Source organism: Capricornis sumatraensis, chromosome 14 (assembly GCF_032405125.1).
Source record: "Capricornis sumatraensis isolate serow.1 chromosome 14, serow.2, whole genome shotgun sequence".
In the NCBI taxonomy this organism is placed as follows: Eukaryota; Metazoa; Chordata; class Mammalia; order Artiodactyla; family Bovidae; genus Capricornis; species Capricornis sumatraensis.
In genome coordinates this window covers 14709953-14729185 of record NC_091082.1, presented here as the reverse complement: position 1 = coordinate 14729185, position 19233 = coordinate 14709953, and the positions used below count along the sequence as shown (strand labels likewise).

Genomic DNA, 19233 nt, shown 5'->3' with positions numbered 1-19233 from the left:
AGTATTGGAGCTTCAGCTTCAACATCAGTCCTTCAAACGAATATTCAGGGTCGATTTCTTTTAGGACTGACTGCTTTGATCTTGTAGTCCAAGGTACTCTCAAGAGTCTTCTCCAGCACCATAGTTTGAAAGTATCAATTCTTTGGAACTCAGCCTGACTCTTCTGAACTGTCCAACTCTCAAATCATACATGACTGTTGAGGTTTGTCATAGCTTTTCTTCCAAGGAGCAAGCATCTTTTAATGTCATGGCTTCAGTGACCATCCACAGTTCTTTTAGAGCCCAAGAAAACGCGGTCTGTCACTGTTTCCATTTTTCCCCCCTCTATTTGCCATGAAGTGATTGGACCAGATGCCATGATCTCCATTTTTTGAATGTTGAGTTTTAAGCCAACTTTTTTCAGTCTCTTCTTCCACCTTCACCAAGAGGCCCTTTAGTTTGTCTTTACTTTCTGCCATTAAGGTGGTGTCATCTGAGGCACAGCTAAGGTTATTGGTATTTCTCCCGGAAATCTTGATGCCAGCTGGAGCTTCATCCAGCCAGGCATTTTGCATGATGTACTCTGCATTTAAGTTAAATAAGCAGGATGACAATATACACCCTTGAAGTACTCTTTTTCCAATTTTGAGCCAGTCAATTGGCCATGTACGGATCTAACTGATACTTCTTCACCTGCATAGTTTTCTCAGGAGGAAGGTAAGGTGGTCTGGTATTCCCATCTCTTCAAGAACTTTCCACAGTTTGTTGTGATCTACACAATCAAGTGCTTTAGTGTAGTCAATGAAGCAGAAGTAGATGTTTTTCTGGAATTCTCCTGCTTTTTCTGTGATCCAGTGGAGGCTGGCAATTTGATAACACTGAACGATCTCTTTCTCATCATCTTGGGTGCAGTTTGAACATCCTCTGATATACATCTCAGATTTCTGGTCTCTGTTCCTGTCCTATGGCTGAACTCTGCTCTTATCACTACTCAATTTGCTGTTAATTTGTCAATCATCTCTTTGTAATATGCAGTTTTCTAAGACATTTAACATAACTCAAGGTAACATTTTGATAAAAGCGAAAAATAGAAACATTCATAATTTAGGTGGGCTGTCATGGGAGAAGAGAATTTAAATTTAAGAAGTATCCAGCTCTACCTCTTAGAATGTCACCATTCCCATATTGTATTTTTGATAATATAGAGATGATCAACGTGACTAAATCAAGATTTCTGACATTTGTCTCAAGGTATAAGAGAAATGCTGTAGAATATTCGTTGGTTTGATATGTGACTATTTATTTTCTCTAATATAATCAGTATCACTATGAATCTTTAAAGATGTACTAAACTAATGCATATTCTTTTTTCTTTCAGGCACAAATTGTGTTAACTTGCCCACCTTTGATGATGCTGTACTCATAGATCAGGAGAAGGATTCCTATAAGTCAGGAGAACAAGTGGCTTTTAAGTGTGTATCATATTATCAGTTGGATGGAGCTAATACTATACAGTGTATTAAGAGCAAATGGATAGGAAGGCCAGCATGCAGAGGTACTTTGGTAAAATTTTAAAATGTATATAAGTATCTGAAGTAATATAATGTAGAAAATTGCCTCCACTATCATTAAATGGACATAGATTACTTTTAGGCCAGGTCAAAACCAGTTTGTGCCTGAACATAAGGGATGGACTTGTGTTCCCAGTGTTTGGAGATGTAGCCCAATAGTTCTCAAAGCACAGTCCTGGCAGAGCATTCTCAGCACATTCTGTAAACTGTTAGATATGCAACCAGATTCACAGGCTCACTCAGACTTGTTGAATCTAAACCTCTGGGGCTGCAACTCTGACAATGTTTTGATGATTCCCAAGGAATTCTGTGTATATTTCAGTTTAGGACCCATGGCTACAGCCTCTTGAAGTTACAGCTTCTTCATCCCCTGAATCACAGTTAGGAATGCACATCATTGATGGTGGTGTCCTTAGCATTTGCCCCCAAATATAATTAAAGTATAGTTTTGTAAATTTACACTTTATTTTTCTAATATTTTTCCAGATTTTCTGTTCAAATCTTTAATTAATCTTCTCTTTGCAACTATAGTATTCTTCAGCGTGTGTTAATTCTTGATCAAGTCTCTAAAGAAGAACCTCCTGTGTTTATATTCTGAAAGGCCCTAAAGTTATATCTCATAAACAGGAGGAATGTAAACCAAATCTTGATGTCAAATGATACTTTTATTATGTTTTGCTTATGGTTTATAAATACATTTTGAATTTATATACTTTATAATTTTTATTTTACTAACCTCAAAAAGAGATTTCCAGGAAAACTCTTTTTTTTCAGTGCCCTAAAAATTGTGTATCACTTTTATAGTGAAGTATAGGGAAGAGATTTAAGATACATAAGTTCAATTCATGCTGAAAAATATTGCTTTATTTCCTTTCCCTTAACCTTACATATAAACTGATGACAATTAGCAGTCTTTCATGACAGATTAACTGTTCAATCAAAACAACCATGGAATGTATTTGACATTCTAATTCCTCCTTGCTGTTCATGATAATCATTAGATTAGAGATACTTTTTTCCCTTTCTATTCAGATGTTTCCTGTGTGAATCCACCTCAAGTGGAAAATGCTGTTATACAAAATCAGAAGTCTAGATATCAAAGTGGTGAGAGAGCCCGTTACGAATGCATTGGGAATTATGACCTTTTTGGGGAAATAGATGTCGTGTGTTTAAATGGAACTTGGACAAAACCACCTCAGTGCAAAGGTAGAGTATCTTACTCACCATGTCCACCCAATTTAGAGAATATAATAACAAACTATATTGAATCAAAATTAGGATGAAGTAGCCTTTCTGGAATAATTTTTAGTTGCAAAAAAAAAAATAATGCTGAAAATCCAGTTTTTTTGTGGTCCGATTATGTAATCTAACATGTTTATTGTATGACAGTGTTGACCAAATTTGAGCAGTTGGAATCATGGGACATTTCCTGTCTTAAAACATTAAGATAATCAGTTGTTTTCTGAAGATAAGTGTGTAAAAGATAACCATAGTTACATTTAACAGCCCAAGAAATTCCACTTTGAGACATGGAATAAGCAGCTGGGGCCTGATCACAAAATCTGACATAAATGTGGGCAGCTGTACCTATGGATGATATTTAAAGGTAGGTTACTAGCTGAGTTCCAGCAGAGCTATTTAAAATCCTACAGGATGATGCTACAGTGCTACAGTCATTACGTCAGCAAATTTGGGAAACCCAGCAGTAGTCACAGGAGTGGAAAAGGTCAGTCCTCACCAATTCCCAAGAAGGGCAGTGCTAAACAATGTTCAGATCACCAGACAATTGCAGTCATCTCCCATGCTAGTAAGGTTATGTTCAATGTGAATAGCTGATTCCTTGGAAAACACCCTGAAACTGGGAAAGGTTGAAGGCAAACAGAGAAGGGGGTGACAGAAGATGAGATGTTTGGGTGACATCACTGATTCAATGGACATGAACTTAGGCAACTCCGGGAGAGGTCAGAGACCTGGAAACCTGGCGTGAGCAGTCCGTGGGGTCACAAAGTGTTAGACACGACTTGGCGACTGAACGATAACTAGCTGAACTCATTCAGGAAATGAGTGTACACATAAAAATAGAGTCTGAACTTGGTACTGGGACACTTCAGTGTTTAGAGATCAGACAGGATGGGAATCCAAAACAAGAAGTACATTCAGTTCAGTTCATTTCAGTTGAGTCGCTCAGTCGTGTCCAACTCCTTGCAACCCCATGAACTGCAGCACGCCAGGCCTCCCTGTCCATCACCAACTCTTGGAGTTCACTCAAGCTCATGTCCATCAAGTCGGTGATGCCATCCAGCCATCTCATCCTCTGTTGTCCCCTTCTCCTCCTGCCCCCAGTCCCACCCAGCATCAGCATCTTTTCCAATGAGTCAATTCTTTGCATGAGGTGGTGAAAGTATTGGAGTTTCAGCTTCAGAATAATCAGTCCTTCCGGTGAGCACCCAGGACTGATCTCCTTTAGGATGGGCTGGTTGGATCTCCTTGCAGTCCAAGGGACTCTCAAGTGTCTCCTAAAACATCACATTTCAAAAGCATCAATTCTTTGGCACTCAGCTTTCTTAACAGTCCAGCTTTCACATCCATACATGACCACTGAAAAAACCATAGCCTTGACTAGATGGACCTTTGTTGGCAAAGTAATATCTCTGCTTTTCAATATACTATCTAGATTGGCCATAACTTTTCTTCCAAGGAGTAAGCGTCTTTTAATTTCATGGCTGCAGTCACCATCTGCAGTGATTTTGGAACCCCCAAAAATAAAGTCTGAGACTGCTCCACTGTTTCCCCATCTATTTGCCATGAAGTGATGTGACTGGATGCCATGACCTTAGGTTTCTGAATGTTGAGCTTTAAGCCAACTTTTTCACTCTCCAATTTCACTTTCATCTAGAGGCTTTTTAGTTCCTCTCCACTTTCTGCCATAAGGGTGGTGTCATCTGCATATCTGAGGTTATTGATATTTCTGCTGGCAATCTTAATTCCAGCTTGTGCTTTTTATAGCCCAGCGTTTCTCATGATGTACTCTGCATAGAAGTTAAATAAGCAGGGTGACAATATACAGCCTTTTCCTATTTGAAACCAGTCTATTATTCCATGTACATTAGCCACTTCTAACTTTTCAAGTTAACTTTTGCCTGGTGTGTAATTTTTGCAATCTCCACTTGAACATATTTTCATGTTTGAAGCGACTTTTGTTTTAGACAACATACATCTGAGTCTTGTTTAGGTGTCTACCCTGCCATTTTCAGGTTTTTAATTGATATATTTAGGACCATTTATATTTTGCAAAACTTATTAACTATTAAGGACAGTCTGCCATTTTCTTATTTGTTTTGTGTGTGTTTCCTTCAATTCTCAACGTTTTTCTTTTCTTGACTCTCTTGTGGATTTTTGAACATTATAAAATAATTTGACTTGGACCTGCATTGTTTTTGAGTATATGTCTTTACATGGTTTTCTTAGTCTCTCTAGGTATTAAGATACACATAGGTAGTTTATCCAGAGAAGGCAATGGCACCCCAGTCCACTATTGCCTGGAAAATCCCAGGGACAGGCGAGCTTTATGGGCTGCCAACTTTGGGGTCGCACAAAGTCGGATATGACTGAAGTGACTTAGCAGCAGCAGCAGGTAGTTTATCACTCCCTACTGTTGCTGACATTTTACCACCTCAGATGAAATGTGGAATGCTTGCTTCCATTTAGACTTATTGGTTCTCTCAACATTTTTAACATAAATGTCTGTAGTATCCTCTCTATATACATTGAGCACCATATCAGATGACAGTTTTGTACAACTATAATAAAATCAGCAGGAAAATCATCAGTCAGTCAGTTCAGTCACTCAGTCGTGTCCGACTCTTTGCGACCCCATGAATCGCAGCATGCCAGGCCTCCCTGTCCATCACCAACTCCCAGAGTTCACTCAGATTCACGTCCATCGAGTCAGTGATGCCATCCAGCCATCTCATCCTCTGTCATCCCCTTCTCCTCCTGCCCCCAATCCCTCCCAGCATCAGAGTCTTTTCCAATGAGTCAGCTCTTAGCATGAGGTGGCCAAAGTACTGGAGTTTCACCTTTAGCATCATTCCTTCCAAAGAAATCCCAGGGAAATCATATTCTTCTTATATTTACCTTTTTTTAAAAAAAACACAAAACTCCATTCTAAAATCTCGATTCTTTTTCTACTTTGCTTTCTTTTGAAAAATTCTTAAGTATAGTTCTGCTGGAGACAAATTCTCTCAGTTTTGCTTTGTTCAGGAAATTCTTTCTTTCTCCCATTAATTCAAAAGGATAGTTTATATGATATAGAATTTGGACTTGACAATTATTTTCATCCAGCTTTGGAAAAATTTTCTCACATCTTTCTGGCTCTATGCTCATTAATGAAATTTCCACTGATGCTTGAATCTTTTTTTCCAAATATGTATTGCATAATATTTATCCCAAATAAGTATTGCATATCTATGAAGCTGCTGATGAGTTTTTTTTCTGTAAGTTTCAGGAATTTGAACATGACGTATCTTGTTTAACTTTTTACTTAGTTTTGGCATATAGCCAATTAACACTGTTGTGCTCACTTCAGGTAAACAGAGAAGGGACTCAGCCACACATATGCATGTGAGCATTCTCACTCAAACTCCCTTCCTGTCAAATCTGCCACATTACACTCCAGAGTTCCCTGTGCTATACAGTAGGTCCTTATGTGTCATCCACTTAAAAAATAGCAGTGTGTTCATGTCCACCCAAATTCCCTGTCTCTTCTCCCATCATTCCCCCTGGCAACCATAAATTCCTTCTCTAAGTCTGTGAGTCTGTTTCTGTTCCACAAATGAGTTTGTTTGCAAAATTTCTTTGAAGATTCCATATATAGGGAATGTCTTACAATTTTTCTCCTTCTCTAACTTCACTCAGTATAACACTCTCTAGGTCCATCCATATTTTTGCAAATGACATTATTTCATTCTTTTAGTGGATGAGTAATATTCCATTGTATATGTACCACATCTTCTTTACCCGTTTCTCTGTTGAGGGACATTTAGGTTGATTCCATATCATGACTATTGTAAATAGTGCTTCAATGAACATTAGGGTGTGTGTTTCCTCTTAGACCAAGTTTTTCACCAGATCCATGCCCGGGGCAAGATTGGAAGGTCATATGGTAGCTCTATTTTTAGTTTTCAAAGGAGCATAAATACTTGTCTCCATAGTGGCTGTCTCAACTAACAGTGTAGGAGGGTTACCTTCTCTTCACATACTCGCCAGCCAGCATAGCTCTTTGGACTCATGTTAAGGGATATCATGCTGTAGTTTTGATTTGAATCTCTCTAATAATTAGTGATATGAACATCTTTTCATGGGTGTCTTGCCCATCTGAATGTCTTCTTTGGAGAATAAACCTAGGGAGACAGAAGATCTATAATCTGAAAACTATAGTATGCTAATGAAAGAAATTAAAGACAAAAACAGATAGAAGGATATACCATTATCTTCAATTAGAAAAACCAATATTGTCAAAATGACTGTACTACCAAAAGCAATCCACAGATTTAGTGCAATCCATATGTAATTGCCAATGGCAATTTTTCACAGAACTAGGAAAAAAAAAAAAAAAACACCTTAAAATTTGAATGGAGACACAAAAGACCAAAAACAGACAAAGCAATCTTGAGAAAGAAAAATGGAGCTGGAGGAATGACACTCCCTGACTTCAGACTATACTACAAAGCTCTAGACATTAAAAAAAAAAAAAAAAGATACTCATTATGACATCAAGACTTAATGAATCAGTGAATTGAAATGGACAGGAATGGGCAAACGATTCAGATGACCATTATATCTACTACTATGGGCAAGAATTCCTTAGGAGAAATGGAGTAGCCCTCACAGCCAACAAAACAAACTGAAATACAGTACTTGGGTGCATTCTCAAAAACGACAAAATTATCCCCATTGATTTCCAAGGCAAGTCACTTAAAATCACAGTAATCCAAGTCTATGCTCCACCCACTAATGTCAAAGTATATGAAGTTGACTGGTTCTATGAAGACTTATATTACATTTTAGATCAAAACATCAAAACCAAAAAAATCTGCTTTTCAAACAGGGAACTGGAATGCAAAGGTATGAATAAAAAGATACCTGGAGTAACAGGCAAGTTTGACCTTGGAGTGCAAAATGAAGCAGGGGAAAGGCTAAAAGAGTTTTGACAAGAGAAGACATGGGTCATAGCAAACACCCTCTTCAAAAACACAAGAGACAATTCTGTACATGAACATCACGAGATGGTCAGTACTGAAATCAGAATGACTATATTCTTTGCAGTCAAAGATAGAGAAGCTCTATACAGTTGGCAAAACCAAGACTGGAAGCTGACTGTGGCTCAGATCATGAGGTCCTTATTGTGAAATTCAGATTTGAATTGAAGAAAGCAGGGAAAACCACTAGGCCATTTGGGTCTTTTATGATTATATAGCAGAAAGGATAAAAATATTTAAGGGATTAGATCTTAGAGAGTGCCTGAAGAACTATGGATAGAGGTTTGTAACTTTGTACAGGAGGTAGTGAGCAAAACCATCCCCAAGAAGCAGAAATGCAACAATGCAAAATGGCTTTCTAAGAAGGCCTTACACTAGATGAAAAAAGAAGAGAAGCAAAGCACAAAGGAGAAAAGGGAAAATACACCCATCTGAATGCAGAATCCAAAGAATAGCAAGGACAGATATGAAAGCCTTGTTAAGTGAGCAATGCAAAAAAATAGAGGAAAGCAATACAATGGGGCAGACTAGAGATGTCTTCAAGAAAATTAGAGAGAGAAAGGGAACATTTCATGTAACGATGGGCACAGTAAAGGGCAGAAGGAGTATGCCCCTAAGAGAAGCAGAAGGTATTAAGAAGAGGTGGCAAGAATATACAGAAGAGCTGTACAGAAAAGGACTTAATGACCCAGATGACCACAAGTCACCTGGAGCCAGAAATCCTGGTGTGTGAAGTCAAGTGGGCATCACTACAAACAAAGCTAGTGGAGGTGATGGGATTCCAGCTGAACTATTTCAAATGCTAACAGATGATGCTGTGAAAGTACTGCACTTAATATTCCATCAAATTTGGAAAACTCAGCAGTGGCTATTGGGCTTAAAAAAGTCAGATTTTATTCCAGTCTCTAGAAGGACAATGCCAAAGAAAGTTCATACTACCACAACACAACTGGGCTCATTTCACATGCTAGCAAGTTAATACTCAAAATCCTTCAAGCTAAATTTCAACAACATGTGAACCGAGAACTTCGAGATGTACAAGCTAAATTTAGAAAGACAGTAGAACTAGAAATTAAATTGACAACATCCGTTGGATCATAGGAAAAGGAAAGGGATTGAAGAAACACTCTGCTTCATTGACTACACTAAAATCTTTGACTGTATGGATCACAACAAACTGTGGAAAATTCTTACAGAGATGGGAATACTTGACCACTGTGCCTGCCTCCTGAGAAACCTGTATGCAGGTAAAGAAGCAACAGTTAGAACCGGAATGGAACAACAAACTGGTTCAAAATTGGGAAAGGAGTGTGTCAAGGCTGTATATTATCACCCTGCTACTTTAAACATCACACAAAACACCAGGCTGGAAAAAGCACAGGCTGGAATCAAGATTGCCAGGAAAAATACCAATAACCTCAGATACACAGATGACATCACACTAATGGCAGAAAGCAAAGAGGAACTAAAGAGCCTCTTGATAATGGTGAAAGAGGAGATTGAAAAAGCTAGCTTAAAGCCATATTCAAAAAAGGAAGATCATGGTATCGGGTTCCATCACTGTCTGTCAAAAATGGGGGAAAATGGAAACAGTGACAGACTTCATTCTTTTTCAGCTTCACAATCACTGTGGATGCTGACTGCAGCCATGAAATTAAAAGACTCCTTGGAAGAAAAGCTATGAAAACCTTCACAGCATGGTAAGAAGCAGAGACATCACTTTACCAACAAAGGTTCATATTTTCAAAGTTATGGTTTTTCAAGCAGTAATATATGGATGTGAATGTTTGACCACAAAGAAGGCTGAGTACCAAAGAACTGATTTTTTTGAACTGTGGTGCTGGAGAAGACTCTTGAGAGTCCCTTGGAATGCAAGGAGATCAAGCGAGTCAATCCTAAAAGAAATCAGTCCTGAATATTCATTGGAAGGACTGATGCTGAAGCTGAAGCTCCAGTATTTTGGCCACTTGATGAGAAGAGCTGACTCTTTGGAAAAATACCTGATATTGGAAAAGATTAAGTGCAGGAGGAGAAGGACATTAGGGGATGAGATGGTTGGATGGCATGATCAACAGAATGGACATGACTTTGAACAAACTCTGGGAGTTAATGAAGGACTGGGAAGCCGGGCTTTCTACAATCCATGGGGTTGCAAAGAGTCAGAAACAATTGAGCGACTGAACAACACAACAGGAACTGATTATGTTGTATCTTGACATTAAGTTGTTTGGCTCTGTCCCATTTGGAATTCACTGAGCAGTTTTACATGTAGCTGTTGTTTTTGGTTAGTCACTAAGTCATATGCCCTATTTGAGATATTATCAGCCATTATTTAAAAAAAAAATTGGAATGTATTTCCTATACAGTATAGTGTTGGTTTCACTGTACATCAAAATGAATCAGCTACACATATACACATATCCACATATCCCCATTCTTTTGGATTTCCTTTACATTTAGACCATCAGAGAATGATGGCACAGGGAACTCAGCCATTATTTTTTTTTTATCTCTTATTCTTTATTTTCAACTTCATGTTCAACCTTCTTTGCTATCTTCCACAGGTCCTTGAAGCTATGTCCATTTTCTTTTCAGTCTATTTTCAAGGTTAGTTAATATTCAAACTTATTGATCATTCTGCCATCTGCAATATATTGTCAAACCATGTGGTTTTCTAATAATCTATTTTCTAGTTCTACCAATTGGACTAGATTTTTAAAAACCATCATCCAATGATTTCAATATCTGTGTCATCTCAGTGTTGTCTTCTGTTGATTGCTTTTTTTCTTTTGAGGTTTACCTGGTCTTTGGTCTGATAAATGATCTTCAACTGTATTCAGACACTTGAGCTTTTGTATCTTGAGACTAAGGATGTTATTGGTCTCCTTCACTAATCAGGCCTCCATTACTGCCATGTAGGGGGCAAGTCCAAGGTTCCCACCTGGGCTCCTCTCACACCAGGAGAAAGGACAGAGGTTTCTTATTCGATCATTCAGCTCAGTTCAGTTCAGTCGCTCAGTCATGTCTGACTCTGCGATCCCATGTATTGCAGCATGCCAGGCCTCCCTGTCCATCACCAGTTCGGGGAATTCACTCAAACTCATGTCCATTGAGTCGGTGATGCCATCCAGCCATCTCATTCTCTGTTGTCCCCTTCTCCTTCTGCCCCTAGTCCCTCCCAGCATCAGGGTCTTTTCCAATGAGTCGACTCTTCACATGAGGTGGCCAAAGTATTGGAGTTTCAGCTTCAACATCAGTCCTTCCAATGAACACCCAGGACTGATCTCCATTAGGATGCACTGGTTGGACCTCCTTGCAGTCCAAGGGACTCTCAAGAGTTCTCTCATTATGTGGGTGGAAATAGGGGCTGCTTCCTTGGACCCTGTAGATCAAGGCATGGAAAGGATTGGTCTGAGGTTTCTGCCATTGTATGTTTCTAGACTAAATCAGTCCAGTTCAGTCACTCAGTTGTGTCTGACTCTTTGCAACTCCATGGACTGCAGCACACCAGGCTTTCCCATCCTTCACCAACTCCCAGAGCTTGACTAACCTCATGTCCATCAAGTCAATGATGCCATCCTACCATCTCATCCTCTGTTATCCCCTTATCCTTCTGCCTCCAATCTTTCCCAGCATCAGGATTTTCTCCAGTCAGTTCTTTTCATCTGCTGGCCAAAGTATTGGAGCTTCAGCTTCATCATCAGTCCTTGCAATGAATATTCAGGACTGATTTCCTTTAGGATTGACTGGTTTGACCTCCTTGCATTTCAAGGGACTCTTAAGAGTTTTCTCCAACACCACAGTTCAAAAGCAACAATTTTTCGGTGCTCAGCTTTCTTTATAGTCCGACTCTCACGTCCATACATGATGACTGAAAAAATCAGTTTTCACTAGGTGGAATTTTGTTGGCAAAATAATGTCTCTGCTTTTTGATATGTTGTCTAGGTAGGTCATAACTTTTTTCTAAGGAACAAGTGTCTTTTAATTTCATGGCTACAGTCACCATTTGCAGTGATTTTGGAGCCCCCAAATAAAAGCTCTCACTGTTTACATTGTTTCACCATCTGTTTGCTATGAAGTGATGGAACTGGATGCCATGACCTCAGTTCTCTGAATGTTGATTTTTAAGCCAACTTTTCCACTCCCCTCTTTCACTTTCATTAGGAGACTCTTTAGTTCTTCTTCACTTTCTGCCATAAGGGTGGTGCCATCTGCATATTTGAGGTTGTTGATATTTCTGCTGACAATATTGATTCCAGCTTGTGCTTCATCCGGCCTGGAATTTTGCATGATGTACTCTGCGTATAAGTTAAGTAAGCAGGTGACAGTATACAGATTTATGTACTCCTTTCCTGATTTGGTACCAGTTTGTTCTTCCATGTCTGACTCTAACTGTGGCTTCTTGACCTGCATACAGATTCCTCAAGAGGCAGGTCAGGCGTTACCATCTATTTAATTTCCACAGTTTGCTGTGATCCACACAGTCTAAGGCTTTGGTGTAGTCAATAAAACAGAAGTGGATTTTTTTGTGGAACTCTCTTGCTTTTCTGATGATCCAGTGGATGTTGGCAATTTGATCTCTGGTTTCTCTGCCTTTTCTGAATCCAGTTTGAACATCAGGAATCTCATGGGTCACGTAATATTGAAGCCTAGCTTGGAGAAGTTTGAGCATTACTTTGCTAGTGTGTGAGATGAATGCAATTGTACGGTAGTTGTGACATTCTTTGGGATTGCCTTTCTTTGGGATTGGAATGAAAATTGATATTTTGCAGACCTTTGTTTACTGCTGAATTTGCTGGCATATTGAGTGCAGCACTTAAAGAGCATCATCTTTAGGATTTGAAATAGCTCAACTGGAATACCATCACCTCCACTAGCTTTGTTCACAGTGATGCTTCCTAAGGCCTACTTGACTTTGTATTTTAGGATGTCTGGCTCTAGGTGAGTGACCACACCTTTGTGTTTATCTGGGTCATGAAGATATTTTTGTATAGTTTTTCTTTGTATTCTGGCCACCTCTTCTTAATATCTTCTGCTTCTGTTAGGTCCATACCATTCTTGTTCTTTATAGTGCCCATCATTGCATGAAATGTCCTTGATATCTCTAATTTTCCTGAAAAGATCTCCAGTCTTTCCCATTCTATTGTTTTCCTCTATTTCTTTGCACTGATCACTGAGGAAGTCTTTCTTATCTCTCCTTGCTGTTCTTTGGAACACTGCATTCAGATCATTTTATCTTTCCTTTTCTCCTTTGCCTTTAGCATCTCTTCTTTTCTCAGCTATTTGTGAGGCCTCTTGAGGCAATCATTTTGCCTTTTTTATGTTTATTTTTATTGGGGATGATTTTGATCCCTTCCTCCTGTATAAAGTCAGGAACCACTGTCCATAGTTGTTCAGGCATTCTGTCTTATCAATCCCTTGAATCTATTTGTCTCTTCCACTCTAAATGTAAGGGATTTGATTTAGGTCGTGCCTGAATGTCTAGTAGTTTTCACATCTTTCTTCAATTTAAGTCAGAATTTGGCAACAAGGAGTTCATGATCTGAGCCACAGTCAGCTCCCAGCCTTGTTTTTTCTGACTGTATAGAGCTTCTCCATTTTTGGCTGCAAAGAATAGAATCAATTTGATTTTGCTATTGTCCATGTGTAGAGTTTTCCATGGACATTTGGTGATGTCCATGTGTAGAGTTTTCACTTGTGTTGTTGGAAGAAGGTGTTTGCTGGACCAGTGTGTTCTCTTGGCAAAACTCTGTTACTCTTTGCCCTGCTTCATTTTGTACTCTTAACTCCAAACTTGCCTGCCAGTCCAGATATCTCAACCTCCCACTTTTGCATTCCAGTCCAATATAATGAAAAGGACAGCTTTTTGCTTGTTAGTTCTAGAAGTCCTTGTATGTCTTCAGAAAACCATTCCACTTCAGCTTCTTCAACATTACTGTTCAGGGTATAGACCTGGATTACCGTGCTTCTCAATGGTTTGGCTTGCAAATGAGCAGCAATCATTCTGTCATTCTTGAGATTGCATGTAGGCACTGCATTTCAGACTGTTTTGTTGGTTATCATGGCTACTCCATTTTTTCTTAGGGATTCTTGCTCACAGTCGTAGATATACTGGTCATCTGAGTCAAATTCACCCATTTAAGTCCATTTTAGTTGGCTGATTTTTAAAATGCCGATGTTCACTCTTGCCATCTCCTGTTTGACCACTTCCAATTTGCCTTGATTCATGGACCTAACATTCCAGGTCCCTATGCAGTAGTGCTATTTGCAGCATCAGACTTTACTTCCATCACCAGTCACACCCACACCTGGAGGTTGTTTTGCTTTCTCTTCATCTCTTCATTCTTTCTGGAATTATTTCTCCACTGATCTCCTGCATATTGGGCACCTCCCCACCTGAGGAGTTCATATGTCAGTGTCCTATCTTTTTGCCTTTTCATACTGTTCATGGGGTTCTCAAGGCAAGAATACTGAAGTGGTTTGGCATTCCCTTTTCCAGTGGCCCACATTTTGTCAGAATCCTCCGCCATGACCCGTCCAACTTGAAGGCCCTATATGGCATGGCTCAGAGTTTCATGGAGTTATACAAGGCTCTTATCTGTGTGATCAGATTGGTTAGTTTTCTGAGATTGTGGTTTTCATTCCGTCTGCCCTCTAATGGATGAGGATAACAGGCTTATGGAAGCTTCCTGATGAGACAGACTGACTCAGGATTAAACTGGGTCTTGGTCTGATGGAAGGGGCCATGCTCAGTAAATCTTTAGTTCAATTTTCTGTTGATGGGTGGGGTCGTGTTCCCTCCTTGTTTTTTGACCTGTGGCCAAAACAGTGGTGGAGATAAGGAGGATACTGGTGAGCTCCTTCAAAAGGTCTTATGCATGCACTGCTGCACTCAATGCCCCCAAACCTGCAGCAGGCCACCACTAGCCCATGCCTCTGCTGAAGACTCCTGGACACTGATGGGCAAGTCTGGGTCAGTCTCTTGTGGGGTCACTGGTTCTTTCTCCTGGGTTCTTTTGTGCACAAGGTTTGTTTGTGCACTCTAAGAGTCTGTTTCTGCTGTCTTGTGTAGGTTCCTCTGCTCTGTGGTGGAGTTAACTGCAGCCTCCTCCAAGAGGGCTTATGCAATACGGAAGTCTACTGCACCCAGAGCCCCTGCACCTGTAGCAGTGCACTGCTCACCCGTACTTCTGCAGGAGACACTCAGACATAATTCTGGCTTAGTCTCTTTTGGGTCTCTGGGTCCTGGTGCACACAAGAATGTAGTGTGCACACTTAGTGTAGTATTTCTAGACTAATTCAGTATTGTGAAAACTATTTTTATCTTGCTAGGCTACTCTTTTCTGGGCCTTTTCTTAAAGAGATCAACTGCTTCATGAGACTTGTTTTCTTTCTGGACTTGTATTATTTCTGGGTTGCTGTCTCAGTGGCCCATTAGGGAACATAGAAGGCAAAATGAAACCCCCAAGGACTCTCTTCAGTGTAACTCTTTGAATCCCAAGGTCCCTAAGCAGATTGACTTACTACTTGTTTCACAGTCACCTGTGTTGGTTTTTATAATATGTTCAGGGCCTTTATTTGGCAGAAGGAATACTTAGCAGATGCTGTAAGCACAAATATTTTTACCTCATCTTGTCCAGAAATGGAAGCCAAAGTTTCGTTTCACAGGCACTGCCACATGTTGTATAAAAGGGTAAATTTTTTTTTTTTTAATCTTAGCTATCCGTCTTCCCAGCATATACTCTGAAAGGAAACATGTTTGAACATCAGGACACTGCAAAGCAGACATATTCGTTAAAGTACTGTATGTGCTTCCATGGTAGTAAAATAAGGTCTTAAAATGTGTATTTCTGATTAAGTGATTGAAATTCCTTCTATAAAACATTTCTGTCATCAGAAATCTTAAGGTTTGATATGACATATTTGGCTGCATTTTTATTTTATTTGTTTAAAACTGTAGGAGTTGTCTTTGAATAAAGCAAACGCCATTATTTTTTAGACTCTAAAGGGAAATGTGGGCCTCCTCCACCGATAGACAACGGAGACATTACCTCACTCCTGCAATCGGTGTACCCTCCAGGGATGATTGTTGAGTACCGGTGTCAGGCCTACTATGAACTTCAGGGAAACAGAAACGTAGTATGTCGGAATGGAGAGTGGTCAGAACCACCAAAATGCTTAGGTAAATGCTTTAAACTTCTCTTGGATCCTGGGATAGTCCTTGTACACAGCATAATGTTTAACTGTTTATAACAGAGTTTTCATGGATTAAATAACAACCAGTTAATGCTTGCACACCAAGGATTAATATCTGTATATAGAAATAAAGTTAGAAAACTTCATGTTCAAGCAACAATGGCTCCTTTATGAAAGCTCTTCATATGATAACTGACATTATGAATCTTATAACACTTAATGATTACACTAAACAAGGTATCTCATGCTTATAACATTAATTTTTTAAATATGATGAAACCTACATTATACATTTCAAGTGTATTGGTTTGGAAAAGGTTTGAGGAAGAATTTTTGAACCAAAGCTCTTGAAACCCTGAAATTCTGTAGAAAATATTTGCATATTACTCAAAGGTTTATGTTTATTTTCTTTAATTTTAGAGGCATGTGTAATTTCAGAAGAAACAATGAGAAAACATCACATACAGTTAAAATGGAAACACGATAAAAAACTTTACTCCAAAACAGAGGATACTATTGAATTTACGTGTCGATATGGTTATCGTCCACGGACAGCACTACATACATTTCGAACAACTTGTCGGGAAGGAAAGGTGGTGTATCCTCAATGTGGATAGACTAAATGCAGTTGTAAAACTGAAATATGTACATGTATTCAGATTTTTCCTTATTAATTCAATTTTGTTTATTTTATCAATATTTTTAAACTCATCTTGAATCATAAATCAGATTTGTGTTAAATATTATGGGGACAGTGTAATTGAGAGATGGGTCCAATGAATCACTTCTTAAAAGTACCTCATTAAACTTGGCAAATCAAAATGTTATGTGTCCTGTTCATGAAACATTTACAGCAAGAAATGAGATTCAATCACTTCCATGCCTCCTTCCATCCATCAGTTTCCTAACTTTCTTAAAGCTTTCTCCATTACTTCTGAGGGTTTCTGAAACTCTGTTTTAGAAGACATGGGAAAAAAGTGTGGAATGAAATGGAAAACATTCAACATATTGATAATATCACTTATCAAACATATAAAAGCAAACTATGTCATACTTATGTCAGCAATTAAATATAAGTAGTTTATCTTACTTTTGCTCATCAATAGATGAATAAACCAAAAATGATGAAATACATAATATTTTCAGTTCAGTTCAGTCACACAGTCGTTTCCGACTCTTTGCGACCCCATGCACTGCAGCATTCCAGGCCTCCCTGTCCATCAGCAACTCCCGGAGCTTACTCAAACTCATGTCCATTGAGTCAGTGATGCCATCCAACCATCTCATCCTCTGTCGTCCCCTTCTTCTCCCTCCTTCAATCTTTCCCTGGATGAGGGTCTTTTCAAAGGAGTCAGCTCTTCACATCAGGTGGCCAGTATATTGGAGTTTCAGCTTCAGCATCAGTCCTCCCAATGAACATTCAGGACTGATTTCCTTTAGGCTGGACTGGTTGGATCTCTCAATATTTTACAAGATGCTTATCAAAGTGCATATAATTCAAATAAAGAACAATGACAATCACATTGCATAACTACTATAACACGACATATAAGTGATTTAAAAATTCAACATTAAATATACACACACACATAAAGACACTCTGCTTTAAACACTGAATAACTTTTATAGAAAATACTGGCAAGAAATGTAAGAAACTATTTAGTATAGCTAGAGTTGAATGCACAGATAATCGGTGTAAAAGGTGTTTTACTTCTTTTTACTTACATGAATTCTTGAATTTTTCTGTCTTCAGTGTATATCAACTTTGAACCTCAAAATAGTTTCTAAAATAAATATGCAAAATGACACAACAGGAGCTTTAGAGATCAATTTGGTAATAAACTTCAGGTCTAGTAACGTTTTCCTGATTTTGCTGGTACAGAGCATTTTAGAAACATTCACCACCAGTCTGAAAGGTGATTTTTCTGTTCATACATTTTAAACAGCATATTAAGCTTAAATCAGTTAACTATAAACATTTTAAATTTCTAAATATCATAAAAATTTTATTATTAAAATAGATTTAAATAATCAAGCTAGAATATTGAAGGTGATATCTTATTACTTTGTACTGCATCAAGTCAAGTGACCTTGTTAGTCTAAGAAGCATGGCCATCAGCATTGGTGCTAATTGATTTAAATCTGAATTGCTGGTAACAGCTGGTTTTCTCACCCTTTAATGAAATTGTTAAGTTGACAAGTTATCTTTGCTATAAATGTCAACATTTTTGAAGATATTATTTCTCCAAATTTTTCAACTAATGTTTGTAGAATCTATTTATGACCCAAGGCTGCAAACAGTTATTTCACTGTTGTCTAGAAAATGGTGATTTTTAAAGATCATTTCTATCATTTTTCTGCATTTATTGTCATTCTGTGTAAAGATGAGTGTTAATTTGCAGACTCTGTTCATGATCAACTTTAACCTAAAATGTTTTAGCAAATCTTTAAAATAATTTGTTTTTAAATAATTTGTAGTTGACATCTAGTTGATTTACAAGTTTCAGGTGTATAGCACAGAGATCCACAATTTTTAAAGATTATACTGTTTTTAGAGTTATTGGAAAATATTGGTTATGCTTCCTGTGTTGTATGGTTTGTCCTTGGAGATTCTTCATTTTATACATAATACCTCTTAATCAAATACGGCTATTGCCCCTCCCTGCTTCCTTTTCCCCACTGGCGACCACTTGCTCATTATCTGTATCTGTGAATCTGTTGCTGTTTTGTTATATTCATTCATTTAAAAAAATTTTTTTTAAATATAAACTTATTTATTTAAATAGGAAGCTAATTACTTTACATTATTGGTTTTGCCATACATCAACACGAATCTGCCACGGGTACACACATGTTCCCCATCCTGAATCCGCTCCCACCTCCCTCCCCATATCATCCCTCTAGGTCATCCCAGTGCACCAGCCCCAAGTATCCTGTATCCTGCATCGAATCTGGACTGGTGATTCGTTTCATATATGATATTATACATGTTTCAGTGCCATTTTCCCAAATCATCCCACCCTCTCCCTCTCCCACAGAGTCCAAAAGACTGTTCTATACATCTGTATCTCTTTTGCTGTCTCGCAAACAGGGTTATCGTTACCATCTTTCTAAATTCCATATATATGTGTTAGTATACTGTATTTGTGTTTTTCTTTCTGGCTTTCACTCTGTATAATCAGCTCCAGTTTCATCCACCTCATTAAAACTGATTCAAATGCATTCTT

The 19233-nt window shown here is 38.5% G+C and overlaps 1 protein-coding gene across 1 annotated transcript in view; it reads left to right on the top strand.

Annotated features, from left to right (window-relative positions):
• CFH (complement factor H) overlaps positions 1-16900 on the top strand; it is a 110465-nt gene extending 93565 nt beyond the window's left edge. Inside the window, exons 19-22 of the mRNA XM_068986105.1 lie at positions 1358-1534; positions 2583-2756; positions 15810-15992; positions 16427-16900. Coding sequence (XP_068842206.1) covers positions 1358-1534; positions 2583-2756; positions 15810-15992; positions 16427-16623 — 731 coding nt within the window. The 3' untranslated portion in view covers positions 16624-16900. The remainder of the gene's footprint in view (positions 1-1357; positions 1535-2582; positions 2757-15809; positions 15993-16426) is intronic.
• Positions 16901-19233: the final 2333 nt, after the last annotated feature.